Source organism: Polyodon spathula, chromosome 49 (genome assembly GCF_017654505.1).
Source record: "Polyodon spathula isolate WHYD16114869_AA chromosome 49, ASM1765450v1, whole genome shotgun sequence".
Classification (NCBI taxonomy): Eukaryota; Metazoa; Chordata; class Actinopteri; order Acipenseriformes; family Polyodontidae; genus Polyodon; species Polyodon spathula.
Genome location: NC_054582.1, coordinates 479,316 through 500,642, shown reverse-complemented (window position 1 = coordinate 500,642; position 21,327 = coordinate 479,316). Strand labels below are relative to the sequence as shown.

Here is a 21,327-nt window from a genome sequence, read left to right as displayed (position 1 = left end):
TCAAAAGTTTTTTTTTTTTTTTTTTTTTTTTTTTCACAAATAGTGATGATGTTTGCAAAGCAGCGTATCAACAACATTTCTTGAAATATAACCAGAGTAAAGACTCCCACTTCAGCAGAACTCTCTACTGGATAGGGAGGACAATGTAGCTCTTTTATAGAAAGGGTAGAATACTATGTAGGTAAGCAGAGAATAAGTATGGTAGTGCATTACCAGCTATTTGATGACTGGCTCCATTCAAAACAGTTACTCTGCACTCCACTTTGAACACAGCAAACATTTGCTTCCTCATCTGATGCTGTATGTTTTCTTGACAAAAAAAATCTGCGATCCAATCTGCAGTAATCTCTCTGTGGTTCATGTCCTTAGGGTTACCTCTGCCTTGTGTGGTTTTTCTTCTCTGGAACCATTAGCCCAGGCAGACTAGAAAAAAGCACTTTGTATCGTGTGCATTTCTTTCCACATCATCAAGTGTCTTTTGCCTCAGTGCAAAGACACATGAGTGGAATAAAACACAGCACATATACAAACATACACACATCAGTATATATATATATATATATATATATATATATATATATATATATATATATATATGGAAATACAGAAATGTATTTCTTCATCCAGGATGGATCCTTCTTTTCTTCGGAGCATGCTGTTTTTTTTCCTTTCTTCACTTTCATTTAAAACAGATCCATACATTCATACAGCAACAGTGTAAAACTACAGCCTTGAGCGATGATAAAACTCATCGATTTTTTTTTTTCACTTAATGCATAAAAATCTGCAAGAACCTTGCATTGTTTTTAAAGCCATGCTAGCACCAATCGTCTTGGTCCGCCTCGTAATAGTACCGGCGCCCCCTAGTGCCCGAGCCGGGGCCCGCGCTGACACCCACAGCGTAATGGTAGCTGTTGGGGACCCCCCGGCTTTGCTGGGGCTGCGTTGGGGTGGTGACCGTGTAAGAAGTCCTGGGGGCTCGTCCCATGTTGGAGGCCAGAGCGTCCTCGAAGGTCAACGCATCCTCTGGCTCAGCTGAATCGTTCCTGTGTCCCAGGTAAGGGTCGGAGCCGATGCGGGTCACAGCGATGTGGGATTGGTTCTGGGAGTCGCCGCACAGCAAAGCGTTGTGCTCGGACAAGCCTCGACTCAGCCGGGCCGGAGAGAAGTTGGGCAAGCCAGCACTGAACTGCACGGGGGAGGAGTTGGCCGTCTTGTAGGTAACGTTAGGGCGAGGGGTGAGGGGCGTCTGAGGCAGCTGCCTGCGTCCTCGGCAAGGGGTGCTCGCACCAGAGCTCAACAGCACCAGGCTCCCATTAACTGAACCACTGCCCTACATGAAAATTGGAACAAAGCAAATCAAAAGAAAAAAACAAACAAAAAAGACACATGACACGGACACAAGACACACACCAGACGAATTCATAAAGAACACACAAGGGTAAGGGCGCACACACACACAAGGAAAGACAAAGCCACAAGACAGGGACAGCAACAAGAGATGGGAAAACAAAGGAACCACGCACAGAAAAGGAGACGATGAAGAAGAAGAAGAGAATTGGAAAAATAAATGTAGTAAATCAAGACAAGATAAAAGTAGAAAAGCGTTAGAAGTACTAGTGTTAGATTGACGAGGGCAGGCAGAAAGGTTTGCTGCTTTAATAATGAAATAACGGTGGACTGAGAGGCAGAAGCTTTTGTTTTGTGCACAGAAGCATGTAACTATGACTGGGGGAATAGTTAAGAGTACTAACGGTAAAGGTAGGGAGATGGCTTTTAAAAAGATTGACGGATACAGTAACAGACACAGTTTGAAAGCATCTGGTTCTGCTTTTCTGATTGCGTGCATCAAACACTGAACCACTGAGGCTCGCTTCTGCTTGCACACCCAGTTTATTTTTGCGTTTAGTTTTGATTTTGTTTATTTGGATTGGCGTGAATTTGTGTGTGCTGCATTGTACAATATAATTAAAAGTGAACACTGGCATGCAAATTGTTACTGTTTCTCAAGCTACATAAACAGCCACACGCTGGTTAATTTGTATCGGCAGGTAACCATGTGGGGCTGTTGTATTTGCAAACTCTTTCCATGTGAAGATAATGCAATGGTAATGGTAGTGCCAGAAGGCAGACACCACCATGTGTTTTGTGTTTAAGATAATTACTGTACATGTTCAAGGACAGGTCAGAGCATTTTACACTACTTTTGTATACAGGAAATATTTTATGCTTTTGTAAAGTGGCGAGTTCAATGTTGGTTGTCCTTTATTGTAGTCTAAGCTGTCAACAAGCCCTGCTTTCTGCCCCCATGCATTTGACAATCCAATTAATCATGTTAGCAAGGTAGAAAGGTAAGTTAGAAAAAGGCATGCAGAGGTTATCAGCAGGTACAGGTTGAAGTTACAGTACAACACAGTTAGCAGGCGTTAGCATGTCCACATTAGTTAATGCACTGCTGGTTCAAGCGTGCATTTCTATTAAAACGCATACAGAAAGTATTACCTGGAATCAATTATGGGATGCATGACGTCTAATATATTCCTTCTTGTTTCATGCAGAAGTATTTTTTAAACTTTTCATCTGATAAATTGATTTTGCAGTCTACTCGTGAGCTTTACTGATCAGTCACTAATGAGAGTTAAAAAAAAAAAAAATCCCTTTAAAAATACTTTGGCGTGAATCATATTGGACTGTGTGCCAGGCGGAACTGATCTGAAGGTATTCCTTGAAATGCATCCCGCCAAAACAACATCAATTCACAAGCACACCTAAAGTGATTCTGAAAGTATCTTCAGTTCTCTAATGCTTTCTACCCAGTCACAGACAGTTTTTAATTCAAAATCTAACAATGTAATTTTTAATTTAAAAATCATTGTTAGTCTTAAAGGGGAAGGTGCTCATTAATCTATTTATTTGGGTGTGTTTTTCCTTTTTTATAAAAATTGTGGTGAAGTCAATTTGGAGCACTTCAGCTCTGAGATGCAATTAATCTGATAAGGGTTAAACACAACAACCCTGTTGGAAAACCACAGTGGGGTTGAGAAAGCGAGCGAACGGATGTCTAGATCATTAAAATCAACCTCATTCACAGCTTTCCTTTCCCCAAAGAGTGCAGCAGTAAAGGCCATGATGACTCTGTCCCATTGAGTCTGGTACATGCACGTTTATAGGCTGGTCCTGGGAGTCCTGGACAGCCCTCCTCCTCACCTGTCTGTCCTGGCCCTCACAGGGGGAGGTGGAGCGGCTCGGGTTGCTGGATTTGGGCTGGGAGTGGTCTCGGCTCCCGTAGCGGTCGCAGGAGTAGTAGCGCTGCTTCTCCGAGGAGGAGGAGTGATGCTTCCTCTCGTGTGACCGCCCCCTCTCGCGCCCCCTGTCCCGCGATGCAGGCTCCCCTAGCAGGGTGGAGGATGCTGGGTCACCGGGTGTGCCTGAGACCCCAAAGCAAAGCAGACACCAGAGATTAGGACATGGACTGAGAGAGCTGTGTAACCCTTAGGAAAGCTTCTCATAATAAAGTGTAATCAAGTACTTAAAGGAGGGGATGGCATAGGTGGACATTATAAATCCCACACAGGTATGGTGATGCATATTAAAAAAACATGGCAAACTATAGTAAATGCATAGTTAACCATGGGAAGAGCATGGGAAACAGAGCGCAAAATTACTGTGCAAATTTATCGTGGTAAACTTTTATAAGGGGAGTGGTGAACTGTACAGTGTAGGGCATGTGAAGGGCACTTGCTAAATGTGATTCAGCAAATGACTCTGGGATTCTAGCACAGGTGTAAATGTAAATAAGTGTTCTCGGTGCGGTGCGGTTCAGGAGGACACAGGGCAGAGTGAGGTGAAGCGGATGAACCCAGACCCCTGACCTGCGTCTGTGCTGGCCTGGCGGCTGGGGGACCTCTCCAGCGAGTGCTGCTTCCTGTCCTTCTCGCGGCGCCGGTGGCAGTGGTGGTGGTGGTGGTGATGGTGGTGGTGTGTCCGGTCGGGGGCCGTGCGCTCCAGAGAGTAATCCTGCAGGTTCACCTCCAGGGGGCGCTGTGGGGTCAGCGTGGACACGGAGCGCTTTATTGGACTGGAGTCCGGGATCGGCTAAGGGAGGGGAGACAAGAGGGACACACATCAACACAGAACAGTGCCGAGTACAGCAGGGCTTAATCCAGCTGGCACAGCTGGATGGATCCCAAACTGATGAACACCATCCTTGTTACTTGACCACTGTGGGCTGGACAGAAGCTGTTGAATATTGCTGTTTTTATGCATGGAGACAGTGTTGGTGATTGCAAACCAGCCTATTGTTTTCATGGTTTTATTTCTCCTTTGATGTTTTAAATACTGTAGGAAATCTAAATAACCTTTGCAGTGGCAGGACTTTGGGTGGCAATGTTCACTGCTGCATATATTATATGAGAGAAAAAATAAATAAAATCATTCTGTTTTTGGTGTGCAAAGTCAATGTGTGATTGCAGCAGAGCAGACTTTCCACCTGCTGCAGCTGGCAGGACTCTTGCTGATGGTAATACAAAGGCACCTGGCTCCTGTTTGATCGTGCGTTCTGTGGATATCTTTTGACGATGTGTAAATATAACACCAGGTGCGCGCACCATCAAAGGTGGAGACTTTGTGTGTTTTTTTTTGGGGGGGGGTGTCTTTAGTAAAAGCTGGAAGGGTTAGAATAACAATGCTCAAGTTAAAAGCCTTTTTTAGACATCTGTGGACCTCACCTTCTAGGATATCTGAAACACACTTTTTTATTAGAGTTTTAAATTATAACATTGTGTAGATTTTTTTTTCTTTTTCTGCTGTTCCCTAAGCTCTGGTTTGATATTTGAGGAAGCCTCTAAAAGAACACAGTCACAGCTGGAAAGGACCGCTCCATATGCACGTGATGAAACATTGGGAATCCAGTATACACACTGGGGTCCGGCGGAGAACCTGGGCTCTGGGGCAGGTTTTTACTTTTACCAACAAATTACAGCATGCATTTAACAAGGGTCTTCTCATAGTCATTAAAATACACATTTTAACAAGGTGAACTGCGACTGGTTTAAATCTTTCCAGCCATCACATATTCAGATCTCGTATAAAAGGTGGCTCTTATAAGAAATCTGTAAGACAGCCACTCAGATATAACATATCCAGCATTAAAAAAGGCATGCAGATCCATGCACCAGGAACCTGGAACCTGGAATCTGATCATTTAATGATCCCACGACAAGGCAGGGTCAGCCTTGGCTTTCTTCTTGTAAGTGATAATCAATTCTTCGATCCACCTTTAGCTGTGGAAATCAAGTTTTTTTTTTTTTGTGTGTGCATGCGTCATTGGAAAAAGAAAGAGGTTATTAGAAGGTGTGACAGACACAACAATGATGTGTGATATTTTGGAACTGCTGGTACATACTGCTAGGTAACTCCCCGGGGATCGAGACTTGCTCCTCTGCACACCACCGCGGACAAGACGGCACACAGGTGAAGCAGCCCGCAGAACAGTCATGTGTAGACATCAGGCAGACAGGCAGGCAGGCAGGCAGGCAGGCAGGCAGTGGGTTGGGAGGGAACAGAGGAAATGAGGGAGAAGCAAAGCGAGATAAAACAGGAACCACATATTAGACAAGTGAGTTAAAACATGATCAGATTAGAGAATGAAAAGCAAGGCAGTCAGAAGAGAAAACACATGGAGTGTGTGAGTGGAGAAAGAAAGAAAAAGAAAGAAAGAAAGAAAACAACGACAACGATTTTCAGCACAAAGGCACAATATATATATATATATATATATATATATATATATATATATATATATATATATATATATTAATACTCTCAGGCTGTAAATGCAATGAAGAGATACAGGAATCAGATGCACGCATGTCCCTTTTTTATTTGTATTCCCTACTTCACTCCCAATAAACCCTCAGCTACATTTTTAGTAGCTTGATATGCAAGTTGCATAAGTTTTATAAGTCACTTTCAAATGGCAAAGAAAAAAAGATGCATGTGCTAAAAACTGGAAAGAGGACTCATTGAAAGGTGTTTGGGGGAGATTGTGAAGTGGGAAGGGGCGCACCAGCCCTACAAGGAGAGACCCAGCTGGGAGGTCAGTGTGAGGACATGCGTTTCAGCAGCTGTTCATCAGTTCTGTGGATTACTGCAAGACACACTGAGAGGAGGAACCGCACGTCTCTGAAGTTCAACCTGCTTTCAAACAGACAGCTGGATTGAATCCGTCGCCCGTCTTCTCAAGCACTGAGAGAATCTTCTGAATCAGAGCTTGGAATGGGAGACAGTGAAATGGGATTTATTTCAAAATGAACAGGAAGCAATGCTTTCATTGTGCACTGTGTTTCTCGAGGACTGGAGAAAGGGGGTAAAAAAAAAAAAAACTGTCTTTGATTGATGCCGTGGTTGGCAGGCGTGTCAGGTGTCCCACGTGCAGACCAGAAGAAGCTTGACTGCTCTGAGCTCGAAGCTGCAGATCCTGGTCTTGGCACGGTAAAGAACAGGAAATGAACAAAAAAAACAAAAAAAAACAGTTCCCATCTGAATTACAAGAGGTATGGGGGGGGGGGGCTAGGAAAAAATAAACTACAACTCCCATGAGATCTGTCATTTCCTGATCCTGAAGAGATCTTGAATTGGAATTTTACCCCGTCCTCTCCAGTCAACAACTCCATACTACACAAGAATAATGGCTTTGAAAACAGCACATCCATTAGAACCTTTTAGTTTCCAAAGAAAATTGAAGAGACACCCAAACGGCCAAACAGGTGTGAGTCACTGAACTGCTAATTTTACATTTTAATACAATATGAGCGTCTGTTGGAAATTGAAACTTCACTGACTTTCATTTGCAAGCAAACTCAGAATGTTAATCCAATCAGATCAAACTGGTTACTAGCTTAAAAAAGGGGCTATAGATTTAAAAGAAAAACTGGGCTACTTTCCAAAAAAAGGGTCTGTCGAGTCCAAAGCCAAGATACTTCCAATCAACAAGGAGACTTAAAGAGAATAAGATCAGCTCTTCTCAGATGCGATCAGCCTTCCTGCGGTCTTCCAGACAGACTCGCATTCTCCTCACTTCACACAATAACCCTCTCTCTCTCTCAGTGTGAAAGAAGGCACTATATAAAGGAAGAAAGAACAAGAAAAAAACACAACACTGCCCCTTTTCCCCTTTGAAACGTGTAATCTATCAATCTTTAATTAAATTCAAATGAATAATTCTACTCTGACATGAACATAGGGTTGGCAGGAGCCCAGGTTCAATGAAATGAAATTCTTTCTGCCTCTTTCTAAAGATTATTATGCAGAGTGGCTGCTTTGAGCATGTTTTACAAATGTATTCAAGTTTCTTTTTATTTATTTATTTTTTTTAATTATAATGAATTACTGCAGTACCACTTTTTTCTAAAATAAGAGGTGAGCTTAATCTTTTAACCAGTGTTGTATGGTGCACCTTGGTCATCACAAACTCAACAATGTGGCTAAAGAGAATTTTAGCCAAGTACTGACGCTCCACACACACACAGACAGACAGACAGACAGACACACACACACACACACACACACACACACACACACACACACACACACACACACATGCGTGCGCGCGCACACACACACGTTACAGAATCCCTACGAAGATGCTGCCCCTGGAGAGTTACACATCGAAGATCCCTGAATAATTGACAATAAGAGACACATTAGCTACAAAAAATCCCTCTACCATATCGTGACTGTTCCCTGAGCTAGGGCAGTCTGGCACTTTCTGAAATCCATGACAACCTGCCTTCCTTTTAAAACTCATTTCCGAAGGTGCTATAGTCACACACTTTTGCCACCACCGCTGGCCGACGGTCAGTCTGAGCTGACTTCATTACAGCTCAGCTTGCCCACAGCATGCTTTTCTTAATTCACTCCACTTGCCACGAGCAGAGTCCCTACAGGGCTGCGATGCTGAGAGGCCATTGCTGGCCCTCTTGCCTCCCCTGATCCGTGACAAGATGAGAAACTGGATGTTAAGCTGGATCTGGTAGGAACACATGCTGTGCTGGAAGGGATTAGCCCTGCTGGGGAGAATGTCCTCTTCTTGTCCCCCAAGCTTTTCTTACTGTATGCTCTGTGTATGGAACCCGGCAAGGAACACATGGGATCTGTGGATGTAGCCGGCCCTGCAGAGCCCGGGGTAACGGGCTATTGGGGAATATAAGCAATTGGGAGCCGTTGCGAGTGCTTTTAAATAAAGCAGTTCAAAAGAATCCTGTCTGCTGGCTGCCGGTGATCATTTTAAAAGACCGACTATGAATGCATGGAAGACATCGAAGTATTGAAACTGAGGGAGTTCAGGTTGTAGCCTGATAGGCTATGCTGGGATAGCATCTTACTTACTGGTGTGTTATTCAGGTGGGGAGGAATCGAACCCCCCAACCCTGCTACACATTTCCCACCCGCCCTAAACAAGCTGCAGGGTCAACCTGAGGTTACTCTGTTGCACTGTTTGTAAAGGAGTGAGGCAGACTCGATAAAACCTCTCTGTAATTTAATCAGCCAGTCTGTTCCTTCCCAGAAAGCCCTCCTCTCCAGTTAAAACACATTGTCATTGTGTGTGAGCTAAACCACAAGCCTGATTTCATTTGAAGAGGATGCGTTTGACTATGCCTGCACGGGGCTGTGCAGAAAATTTTAATTTGATCATTTGTTGTTATTACACCATTCTGCCATCGGATGGCACTGCTGTACAAAGTGCCTAATTCTAATTGCAGCTCTCTCTGAACGTTCTTCCATGTGAGAGTACAGAGGTTCATTGCACAAAGGTGAAACAAAAAAAAAAAAACATTACATATTTAAATTAAGGTCTTTTAAGACTGGTGAGGTTGCTTATTCAGGTTTGAATTGTTCGGCCCCCCCCGGGGGGGCCCCCCGCGGGGTTGGTGTGTGTCAGTTTCTTGGGAGTATCAGTCTTGGTCTCACCTGTGTCTCTGCTGTCAGCCGTGGCATGGAGGCTGCCCGGCCCTGGTTCTCTAGCACAGGCTGAGGATCCCCATGGGAGTCCATCTTCCTCATCTCCACCGACTCCTGCAAACACAAAGCACACACAGTACAGCTTAGATTTGAGAACTAAGAACTTCAGAGAACTATTTTTAATGGTTGAGTTCCCCACCCCTGCCCACATTAATAAGAGTTTTCTAGCAGTTTGGAGCCCCTCCCCCTGGTGTCCCAGCACACTGTCGATGATGTACCTGCACACCACTGCTGTTTGGGGTGTCCTCAGAGTGCCCTCTCTCGATCGTACGCTTGCTGCTCCGTTGAAACACTTCCTGAGTGCGCTCCGTCACCCAGGATGGAGATTCCTTACTAGTCCCTTCCAGTCCAGGCCTGCAGGCACAAATAAAACTCAAATCACTGAAGGAGAAAGAGCAAAACAAAAACACTCTCCTCTGCGCCAAACCCGTCCTCGGTTCTGTTAAAAAAAGAAAAAAGGAATTCCCATTGCTCCCAAATAGCTGTTGTGTGGTATCGCTGCACAGCCAATCAGAGACTTGATCAAGGACAGTGACTGAGGAAGGAGTCAGACACTATGAAGAGGAAATGGAGTGCTTTTGAAACTCACAGCGTGCCCCCGTTGTTGAGCGAGGCAGAGCTGGGCTTCACGTTGTTCAGAGGAGGCTTCTGGTCTTGCATGAAGGTGAGTGGCAACATGGGCTGGAAGAGGGCGCCGGTCTTGTTCTGAGAAGAAGAGCACGAGGCAGGGCTAAGTCAACCACATGGGTCAAATCACATCTCACCAAGCAGAGCAGCAAACAGCTGAGGAGCAAACCCAGAAAGTAGCAAAAGAACTAGCACTTTGGCTGCAGCGACAGTCAAAGCTGGAAATATCCCCTGCTTCACTCAACAGATACTGTACATTAAACATCTCACACAAATGGAAACTCTGTGGCTAGTAGAGGCAGTATTGTAATGAACTGTATTGCGCTGCACTGCATGCATGCACGTGTCCCCTGGCTTGCAGGAGCTGGAGGAGATGGGCTGGCTGGCTGGTTACCTGGGCCAGTCCCCCTGCGGACTGTAGCTGCTGCTGCAGCTGCTGCTGCTGGATCCGCTTGATCCTGTTCTGCTTGTAGTAGTCAAAGATCATCAGGGCTGCGTAGACCTTACCCACAGTCAGTTCATTAGCTGTCAGAGGAAAAGGGGGAGAGAGAGAGAGAGAGAGAATGAGCTCAAAATATAACCACAACGGTGTCATCATCACTCTCATCACATAATTAGCTTCCTTTTCCTTCTCGTGTTCAGCAGGGCAGTGTTTGCTTCACTGAGTTTCTGGTTTCTATTTTTCTCAGAGCCACCTGGCCCTTTTCCCATTAAAGCCATATTTCTTCTCCACGTCGCAAGTTAAGGCATTATTGCAGTACAGCGTGCGGCAGGTTTTTAAACTAAGCTGGAGCAAAAGGTAAATTCTCTACCTGAATTTACAGTAGTCTGTGTGTCTGACTGTCGCGTCAACACTGTGAGTTTGTTGAGAATCTGCTTTGAATGCAATGGCATTTACTCATCACTAGATGTCACTGTGCGTTGCATGAAATGTTTGCAAAACTGTCTCCTCAGTAACTGATTTCATTTAGTTTTCCTGTGACGCATGTCTTTGTAATAATTGCAGTGAAAACCATTACAAAAGTCAAGTTCGCTTTTACCATATTGTGTGAGCCTTTCATATAGAAAAAATGTATATGGAAAATATCTCAATGCTTGTGCATAGGAAAAGTAAAATTCAAATACATTCTGAATATTGGCAACAAATATGGTTAAGACTTTCATTAAGCAGAACATACTTGAATTCAGTCAGGACTCATTGATTCATAGCAAAATGAATCTACTTTGAATGTCAGATTGCTTTGCTAGGCGAACGCTTCCTTAAACAATCCAAATTGACATGACTGAGTCTGTAAACGTTTCTAGTCTTTTCATTGCAATATCAACACGCTGTGCTTGTGCAAGCCTTCAGGGTCTGCTGCTGAGCCTATGGGAGCCTGTTACAGCAACAGACTACAAAAACCTGCTACAGACACCGAGACAGAAGCACTTCCTTTTGTTCACAGCAACAGAGGCTGGTCAGTGACGCAGTGGAAAATCAAAGACTATACAAATAAATCAAAGCTGTAAAACAGGAATCTAATTAAAGGATGAGCAGCGTGCTTGGAACACATGCTGGGTTTGCTGCTATACTAATATAATCTATGCCCAGGGCTACATTTTTAAAGACTGTCGACTGGCAGGTAATTGTGAAGTTTGCACAGAATGCAGTATTTGTAAACTGCTGCATCCTGGTAGCTGTTTGCTTGTCAGCCCTGCAGAGCTGCACCTGCAGCCCTAGTGTAGCAGCCCCATTCCCACCCAGTTCCAACAAAGAGACACCTCACTCACGCTTGTGAGGAGTCACCAACAGATCCAGCGTCTTCTGAGAAAGATTGGGCCAGACTGTGCAGATTTCCTTCCTCAGTTCGGTGTCGCTCTGGTGCTGATTCGGCACGCCTGTGGAGAAGCGAAGGAGTGCTTTCTTTTATTAACGAGGCAGCCCGAGAGGGAGTGGGCTCAGGGGATGGGATAGAGGTTGGGCTGCACCTTCCTGTGTGCAATAAGGGTGCGGGTGACTGCTACCGAGAATGCTAGGGACAGCTCACTGCAGCAGCTGTAACTGCGGGTAGATGATATTGCGTGTGCAATTCCTTAGTGTCTTCTGTAGAGGGGAAGGCTGGGTTCTCTAGCTGGAATACACTCTGTCTTAATGTGCTGCTCAACTGGAGCAAACACATACATTTTCTTTTTAAATTAGTTCAAATGGGACTGGAGAAAACAACATGAATTTCATTTAAGAGCAAATGCATACAGATGTAGAAAAAAACAATCTGCAGATATTTGAAAACTGCTTTGCAGTTGACTGGTTTTGTAAGTGCGGTGGGTGTTTTAGGGGAAGGTAAGCTCGAACCGCACAGTACCTGAGGCCAGCTTGATCTCCAGAGCAGTTCTGATCAGGGCCATAAGCGTGGAGGTGAAGTGCACGGTGTTGTCTTCAGCGATCGGCATGTTCATTTTCACAAGCCGCTACAGGAGGGGAGGAAACCGGCTGTTAGCAGTCAGGGCGGAAACCTCACCGACAAAATGCATTCAACTACGCTCGTCCAGACACTCAAACTGTTGTGTGCTGACATGCAGTGGATACCTGTCAATCCCATTACTCTGTGATCTTTACAGGTGTAGTCCAGGTACAATCCACAGTCAGTATGAAGGCCCAGTGAGGGTAATTTGCTGCCCTTTACATGTGGCTGTAAGATAATGCAATACTGTAGATATATTTTGTTTTCTTCCAGCTTTTTCAACTGTTAGAAAGCCAGGTAAGGAAGCTGTAAGCTTTCCCAGAAAGCAGCTGTTTAGTTTAGTACTTTTGTCTCTAAACAGTAAGCATGCTTGAATCAGGAAAGTTTGTATAGTTTTTAGCCTAATCACAAGTGATGGCGATATGTTCTGTATGTCAGTTTTTTGTTTTTTTGTGGGGTTTTTTGCAATGTCGTATTTCCAGCAATGCAATACAGAAGACATTGATAACTCAGAGATTTGTGAACTGCCTGCTTGTCGGCACACAAAAGTTAAATAAAATAAAATATAATACACAAATAAAAAAAAAATATGGAAAAATAAAAACACTGGGAAATTCACTTCAATGCAAATAGCGACTTACTGAGAGAGTCACTGTGAGTTCTTTGGAGAGTGACAGGAAGTTAGAGACAGAAAGAAAGAAAGAAATGCATGGCAATTAACAAGCAGATGAAACCAAATGTGTCAGGGAGCTCTGCTCTGGGCACAGCCCAGGTCCTGTGAATGTGTCTACCAGTGAAATCCTGCTGAGGAAGGCTGGGACTGTCTTACTCTTGCATACGGCCTTCAGGAGCCAGAGCCACCTAGTGAACCAAGTGTGGATCAAGTTTTCTTTTGCATTGCTGGCAGTCAAGTCTGTGTTCACTAGATGGCGCTAGCGCTTACCACTATAAAGGCTGATCTAGCCTGGACTGCTGACAGCTAGAACCCGAAGAGTTCTGAGCTCTGGTCAAAGTTAGCACAGACTATTTGAGTAAATGCAGTAAGATGTAACATAATGTAGTTTATTTAATGATCCCCAATTGAATAGATTTTGATAATCTGTAACGAATAGGGACCCCATGTAACCTGCTAAGGTACAGTTCAGTACTGCAAGGATTGGTTAAACCTGAGTTTCAGCCATGGGTAGAGTAGAGCTCTCCTGAGCTAAGACAGCAGCACGCAGACACAGAGAGAGCATTCCAGAGAAGCCAGGTTGGGAAGGGGGGTGTGGGGGTATGTAAGCGCTAGGGTTCACCTCCAGCAACGATGACCAAGAACACACACACACACTGACGATCAACAGAACACCATGACAGGTGGACAGCACAAACATCACCCAACACCAAGAACAGATGAAGCTGCGATGGGCACATAAACAAACACATTCATTAAAAAAACAAATGGAAGAAAAGCTTTTGCCAAGAGGTATTACAGGAAAGAAGACAGAGGAGAGATTATCACCAGACACAAAGAGTGACTTCTTTACTATAAGTGTGGATCAGTGGGAGTATATCAATATTAATAAATCGTCCTGGCTTAACTGAGCTTCGCTGCACTTCTAAATATTTTATAAGAGTCTGTTATATTTAGCTTCTGAAGGCAGTCTTTCTTGTGATATGAATTTAAGCTGTTGGCACTAACAGTGAATGTGTTAAGATTTGGACAGGGAGAAAGAGAGGAACAAGAGTTAGGGTTAGGGTCGTGACTCGGAAGATTTCTAGACTCAACGGCTCAGTTTTAATTTAAAGTTTCTGCATTTATTATCCAACAAAGGGATGTGACAATGCAAAGTTGTCTGCAGTGGAGCCCGGAGAAAGAGAGAGAGAGAGAGAGAGAGAGAGAGAGAGGCTTAACATAAACGTTTACAATGAGGAGACACCACCACCGAAGAGAGCACAGTGCTGGGCAGCTACAGTTGGTTTTTTAAGCCAACGAGAGAGAGAGAGAGAGAGAGAGAGAGAGAGAGAGAGAGAGAGAGAGAGAGAGAGAGAGAGACAGACAGAAGGGTCATGTCGGCTGGCTACCTTGTATGCGACTCTGGGAGGACATTTCTTTCCCAGTCCTAAGGGTGGGGACATGTGTCTCAGCATCTCATACATATCAAGGTAAGTGATGCGCCCACTGAGGTAGGGAATGCAATACGACAAAAGCCAAACAAAAAGGGGAGAGGAGGGAGAGGTGGAAAGGACACAAACACGATTGGGGTGAGGGTAAGGGTTAGGGGTGGGGTGGATAGGGAAAAAGAAAAGGAAAAAAAAAAACAGAAATCTGTGTTAATAAGATTTCCCAGGAGGAATGGAAACGGATGCCAGCTCTGTCCAGAGAGTAGTCTTTGCACAGAGACAGGTCCGAGCTGAGGTGGGGAGGGCTGGAGCCTCCCATACCCTGCTGAGAACGTGGGATGGCTGACAGTGAGTTTGATGGCGCAAGGTGCATGGAGGGTGACTGTATCGTATTAAGGATGCCTCGTTCAGCAGGCCAAGAGGCATCAGTGGGTAATTGTGCAGAGTTCAGAAACAAAGCCTTCACCCCGCCACCATGCGCCCTCACATTCTACCCCCCAGTCTACATCAGGAGTAAAAGACACCAGACTGGAGCGGCTCCCTGGTAGACACATCTCCTGTTGAACTCGTCCTGAAAGCTTTGTGTCTGCTCCAGTACATTTACCCACAAGCCAACCAGCAGAAGGGCGATCATTCGCTTTGCGGCACAGTCAGCCAGTCAGTCAGGGGGTGGGGTGGGGCTGTTTTTTTTAGTGGAGATGCTCTACTGAGTATTGATGAGTGGGTTCCAAACCTTATACGCCACCCTATTAGGGCACTTCTTCCCTAATCCAAGGGGAGGCGAGATAATGCGTAACAAACTGTACATATCCTTATAATGCATCCGGCCACTGAAAAAAGAACATCGTGGTTAGAGCAGAAACACATTCCACACTGCTGTACAAAACACACAGGAGGTCACTGGAGTGCAGCAAGGATTGAATACAAATGACTTCAGACCCGACTGCACTCTAGTGCAAACACTGAGAAGCCTTTGATACTTAATAGCCTTTCCATATGAAACAATGTTTGGTAGCATTTTAGATAACCGGGCATGCATAGCTATGTAATTACACACTGTAATGAATGGGTAATTACCAATGGTTACATGGTAACTACTGTGCAATGACATGATCTATCTGATGTACCTGCATGTCAAGAGCATGGGAATTAGAGACTCCTTCCAGCAGTAGTTACCACTAGTTACCAGCCCAGTTATTACCATGTTATTAGATGGCTAGGCATGCTCTTTAATCTTTATGCAAGGGTGAGTCCAGATTTAGAAACATAAATTAATACATATAAGCAATGGCTAAGATTGGTTACCAACTGGTCCGGGGCTGCCCACTCCTGCCTGTGCTTGTCAGTGATCTCCAGATGTCTGGATTACACCTGAGTCACACAATGACATGACTCACAGGAGACACAGAGATTGCCTGATTCTTGTATAATCCCTTTCCAATAACTGTGCCTACTGTGGGTTAGTCATGTGATCAGGAGACTGTCAGCAAAGAGGAAATCACAAACAAAAGCACGGGGCACAAGCCTGAACACAGCCTGATAATGAACTCAGTTAAATGCTTCAAATAAAACACATTTCCTATGACTGTTGCTCTTTTAAAAGCAAACAGCAAAACACTTTCAAGAGTTAATAAATTAATGTGGCATTTAGGTCCTTGTGTCACTATTGATGAATAACTACCATGTACAGTAACTGCACAAACACATCTGCAATTACAGTTCAACGAATGCAATTTAGAGTAAAGCAAGTGTGTTACCACTTGACCATCATTAAGTTCAATTCTGATGTGCCGTTCCTGTCTGGAAGGAGCCCCTTTGCTCTTGTGTAGCATCTCTACTACAGTAAGTGTGTCTGATGCAGTAGCAGCTACACGGCAGGGCATGTTATGTCCAGTCTAGCAGCTCTGCTTCCAACAGCAACAATAAGAAAACATTTCATGACAATGTGTAGCTTGTGATCGTGAAGGAATCCGGTCTCCATTCTCACTCCATCATTAAGAGCAGCACAGCGGCTTCACAGAGAGGCAATGTGAAGGGGAAGCTGCTTTGTGTTTGATAAGTAAGCTGCACTGGCTGCTTTGGGGACTATATCTAGGGGTTTCATTTGGAGGGTAGCATGGAGTCAGAACCAAGGACCCCCCTTTAAATGCAGACTGATATTGAGAGACCCCGATCATTAACTCATCAGTGACTCATTTTCCTTCCAGACAGGGAGTCAGTATCCTCATGTACATTGATACAAAGAAAGCCTCCGAGTGCCCATCCTGATAGGATCCCTGAGCCTGTGTCAGGCTCTATATTCTCCAGCGGAGTAACACGTACCAGGCTGCAGGGTCATACTCTGCCCAGACGCGGATGAACTCGTCCAGGTGATGAGGCCCAAGGATGGAGGAGTCTCGAGTCAGGTACTCAAAGTTGTCCATGATGACAGCGACAAAGAGGTTCAGCATCTAGAAAACAAGACACCCGTTAGCTCTTGGGTTAAAACCCCAAATATACTGAAGGTTCCTGACCAAAAGGGTGTCATTGAGGAGCTGCATCTGGAGCTGGGTTTCTTATTTAGTGCTGGTCATGCAGGAAATCCATCAAATTGGTTATCCTTCAAAAGAGTGCTATCTCAACCCTGGTCCTCAAGTAACCTCAATGGTCCAGGTCTTTGTTTCAACCAGACACTCATTGTTTGCCTGTTCATGACTTTAACCAGTTTGGGAGATCCAGCGATTGCTCTAGAGTCAATGTTCATTAACAGACTGCCAAACAGACTTGGGGTTGGGGGTTGGGGCAACGCTTCAGCAGTACACCACGGATGGGTTCATTTTTAAGAGGTGCGTACCAGAAAAGAGCAGAGGAAGATGAAGGACACAAAGTAGAAGTATGCGAAGTCGCTGCCACACTCTTTGCCGTCCGACCCCGAGCGCTCGTCACAGTCGCGGCTACTCAGACACGACAGCATGATCTCGTGCCAGGCCTCCCCCGTAGCGCTCCTGAAAACAAAGAGGACCGCGGGGCCGATCCGTGGAAAGAGGGTTCGGCTCATGTACACAAGTGTGCAGGTGAAGGCACGGCTAGCCCAGACCTTTGTCTGACTTGACTCTGTAGTTTTATTTCAATATCAAACTACGGGCATGCCCAGGACTTTTAGATGATTAGAATACAGACATATTGTCATTATTACAAAACTCCTGGGCTCGCTATTAGCTTGATAGTGATGCATTATTACTGTAACAACCGTGTCATTTTCACGGAATGGTCCAACGACAAAATAACAGTTTAACACACCCTTACTGTGAAGTGGGCATTTTTCTTTTATTATACACTTAGTGGTGTACCACCGTGCAATTTTACAAGGACATCTGAGCAAATATTAATGAAAAAAATGCTAAACAGCCAGGTTTTTCAAATAACTGTTGCATCTGCAAATTAAAACAACACCTTCCTCTTGTCTGAACAAGGTTTCTGCCATCGTATATAAACACAGATATCCTTCAGACAAATAAAGATGACAGCTCTCAAAAGACAAACACAGCACCAGCGTCTAGGAGCCGCCTGGCAGCAACTAAAACCCCGCGGAGTGAAAACAGCACAAATAAAAAGAAAAAATGAAAGCACAATTTGCAAGCGAGCTACTGGATCCCACTGGGAATTCAATTCCAGACTTGCAGAATGGAGCTGGGGGCTAAACGGTGCTAATTCAATTGTGACACTCGTGTCTGGGCTAACCCCAGGAACGGATCTGACAGAAACAGGGTCTTTGATACTGTAATATTATCAACCAGAGCCAGCTATGCTGATATCAGGCTAAGGGAAGGGCAGTACATGGCAATACTGCGATGCGTTCCCCCAAAAACATTCTCATAGTGGTTGCACTTGAGTGGATTATATTATGTGTTTACTCAAGGAACACATTTTGCCAGCTGTCACAACCTAAGCTATATATATATATATATATATATATATATATATATATATTTTAAATATATTTTCATTATATAGGAATGTTACATTTTATTTTAATTTTTTTGTTTTTTGTCCATGCTTCCAGCAGTGGCTGCTGGAAAATAATTCCAGAAAAATGAGCTAAAATGAGCACCAAAAAAAAACAACAGCGCCCCCTGTGGTCATTCACCTGAACAGCAGCATAAGAGCCTGGAAGAAAGTTCGGAAGTTGTTGTGATGGTTGATTGCAGTTTCACCATTCAGAGCAATGTTTCCAAACACCTGGAACAAACAAACAAAAGAAAGAAACAATCCGATTGAAGAAGCCTTTCCCAGCCGTGATCAGCACGTACCCGTTAAGACGCAGAGCACCCCTCTGCAAAGCAGGAGCTGCCCATGTGACAGATGGAAGCTATCAGCTGGGCAAGGGACACAAAACGTCTTGGTTTTGTATTGTGCATGTAAGGAGGTGCAGGGCGCATCTATGCTGACGGCGCTATGGAAAGAAAGGGAAGCGTAATGCTTTGGATCAGTGGCAAGACCAGTCCCCCGCACCGCTCTGCAATGTGGAAGAGCTCATGACTCCAGCCAGGGTCATCTTGTATTATCAGAATACTGCTGCTGCCGATTCACCCTCTTCAGGTACAGCGTGTGTTAAACACACACGTGACATGCTGTGAACGGTGAGGAACATCTTCCGCGCTGTGTTTAGCTGTCTGATCGTAACTACCAAAAAAAAAAAATAATTAAAAGACGTATCTCTGCTTAACTGAAAAAGACTTCTAGTGGAGATGTCTATCATTGCAGTTTATTGGAATGTTTTTAAATGTATCAGTAGGGTCAGCTCCACACTCACCACCCCTCCCCATGTTACAAGCTTACACAGGAACACACTTTGCAGTGTGAATTACTTACTTGCATTCCAATGATGGCATAAATGAAGAACAGCATCGCGATGAGGAGGCAGACGTAGGGCAGAGCCTGGAACCAGAAAGGAGGCGGTTTGAATACTTTACACACTCAGAATGAAGCTGCACTGAGAGGTTTAGAAACATTGAAAGAAACTCAAATCCATTCTGACGACAAACATCTTGACTAGAGGTCTTCCTCAGTTAAGGCATTGAAAAAGACTTCCAGTCAAAACGTTTGTCATTTCCAGCACCACTGCGTGTTTAACATTAGGCAGGTTGAAACGCTGGATAACATGCTTTTTATAGAGTTGGTTGTAGTTGGAGTGTACTGTACTGACAAGATCTGAGATGGCATGGCATGAAGGGCGCTATGTAAAAATACACTTGTATTGTATTGTATTGCACTCTATTGTATTGCACTGTATTTTATTGCACTGTATTGCATTTTATTGTATTGCATTGCACTGTACTGCATTGTATTGTATTGCATTACACTGCACTGTACTGCATGGTATTGTATTGCACTGCACTGTCTTGCATTGTACTGCATTGCACTGCACTGTATTGCGTTGTATTGTATTGCACTGCACTGTCCTGCATTGTATTTCATTGCACTGCACTGTACTGCGTTGTATTGCATTGGAGGAGCTCAGTGCAGTCAGGACCCTACCTTGAAGGACTGGACGAAGGTCCACAGCAGGATGCGGATGGTGTAGCCCTGCCGGAGCAGTTTGATCAGTCTTGCCGCTCGGAACAGCCGCAGGAAACTCAGGTTGATCAGTTTATTCTGTCAGAAGATGACATGAATCAAAGCTCTTGTCATTATGGATTCAGTTTCAAGCCCTTGCGCAGTGGGCTGCAACTGCATCATCCTTGCATCACTCAAGAGTGCATTGGTTTGTTAGCAGAATCGTTCCATTTCTTGCTGAACTGATTTTTCGAAGTTTGTCATAGGAAGATAGAAAGATTAGAGGGCCAATCAATATTGAGCAATTGATGGGTGGTGGTAGATGCCAATTAAATAAATGTTCCAAAAAAATTCAAAGTAGCCTGTGCTCAGATGAGGCCAATGGCATTTAGTGGGTTAAGTATCAGTAAGCATGCTGATTATATTTTTCACACAGCCCATAAATCAAGTCATTTCAAGAGGAACAAAAAAGGCAGGTGTTTTTTTCTTGCAGAGCGGAATATCGCTGCTATATTACAAGCAGTGCCACTTACCGTTGTCTGTGTGGGGAGGGTGTTCATTTGCAGTGTTTGGTTTGATGGAGGGAGGTGTGCGATAACAGAGAGGAAGAATACAATGTTCATTCCGAGTGGAGAGAGAGAGAGAGAGAGAGAGAGAGAGAGAGAGAGAGAGAGAGAGAGAGAGAGAGAGAGAGAGAGAGAGAGAGAGAATCAGATAAGGCAGGCTGTCAGATGACACCCCATTTTGTGAAATCGGTTACCTGTATTTTTATACCCATACCCTGTGTACCCTCGTGCAGGCCATTTTAACAGCAAATTGCACATATATATATATATATATATATATATATATATATATATATATATATATATATATATATATATATATATATACTTCACTCTATATGGGCCTGTAAGTCATCTATGAAACAATAAGAACAGCACTGTATGAATATGATAACAAACACTAACAAGAAGATATAGTTACACACATTCCTTCATGTCAGAATTGGAAGTATTTAGTATTCTAATTACTGCACCATTATTAAATAAAGGGGGAAAAAAAGGTTAGCAGTTAACATTTGGGCTCTACATACTTCTGCATTTAATGAAACACGGTACTTTGCAACAAAACCCTGGTTACAGTGACTGATTCGTAGTATGGATACAAGTACTCACATTAATTTCAGTGACCAAAATGTCAGTGACACTTCCCAGTACTGTGACAAAGTCGAACACGTTCCAGGCATCCTTTAAGTAATTCTAAAGAAAAGCAAAACAACGCTGGTTGGCAAAAGCATGGCACGCAGTGTTGTTACTTGAGCTGCATGTCTCAGAGGAGTAGCCTGCTTTGCAACCAGACGCTAAAGGCTGGTGGGCTCCACTTGACATTTGCTATGCAAAACTTTTTAATTGGTCTGTATCCTTTGTGTTAAAAAAAAGAAAGCATCTTAGAAAAGGGCTCGGTTCACTTCCCACACAGCAGTGGAACACATTCCGTTTAAAAACAGCTTTCCAAATAATAATCAAACATTCTTCCTGTAGTATATAAGAACTGGAGGCATGAAAGCAAGAGGAACAATGTTCAAACTCCTCTCATA

The 21,327-nt window shown here is 44.1% G+C and overlaps 1 protein-coding gene across 1 annotated transcript in view; it reads right to left on the bottom strand.

The window, feature by feature from the left end:
* Positions 1–597: 597 nt before the first annotated feature.
* The window catches only part of LOC121306674 (voltage-dependent N-type calcium channel subunit alpha-1B-like), a 71,454-nt gene continuing 50,724 nt past the window's right edge, over positions 598–21,327 (bottom strand). The window contains exons 32-49 of the mRNA XM_041238504.1: positions 20,906–20,989; positions 20,261–20,266; positions 19,710–19,826; positions 19,044–19,109; positions 18,319–18,410; positions 17,026–17,176; positions 16,515–16,642; positions 14,154–14,250; positions 11,991–12,096; positions 11,419–11,526; positions 10,043–10,173; positions 9,611–9,726; positions 9,240–9,375; positions 8,971–9,075; positions 5,405–5,440; positions 3,873–4,095; positions 3,208–3,428; positions 598–1,333 (exon numbers count right to left, since the gene is read on the bottom strand). Of these exons, the coding sequence (XP_041094438.1) occupies positions 818–1,333; positions 3,208–3,428; positions 3,873–4,095; positions 5,405–5,440; positions 8,971–9,075; positions 9,240–9,375; positions 9,611–9,726; positions 10,043–10,173; positions 11,419–11,526; positions 11,991–12,096; positions 14,154–14,250; positions 16,515–16,642; positions 17,026–17,176; positions 18,319–18,410; positions 19,044–19,109; positions 19,710–19,826; positions 20,261–20,266; positions 20,906–20,989 (2,439 nt within the window). The 3' untranslated portion in view covers positions 598–817. The remainder of the gene's footprint in view (positions 1,334–3,207; positions 3,429–3,872; positions 4,096–5,404; positions 5,441–8,970; positions 9,076–9,239; positions 9,376–9,610; positions 9,727–10,042; positions 10,174–11,418; positions 11,527–11,990; positions 12,097–14,153; positions 14,251–16,514; positions 16,643–17,025; positions 17,177–18,318; positions 18,411–19,043; positions 19,110–19,709; positions 19,827–20,260; positions 20,267–20,905; positions 20,990–21,327) is intronic.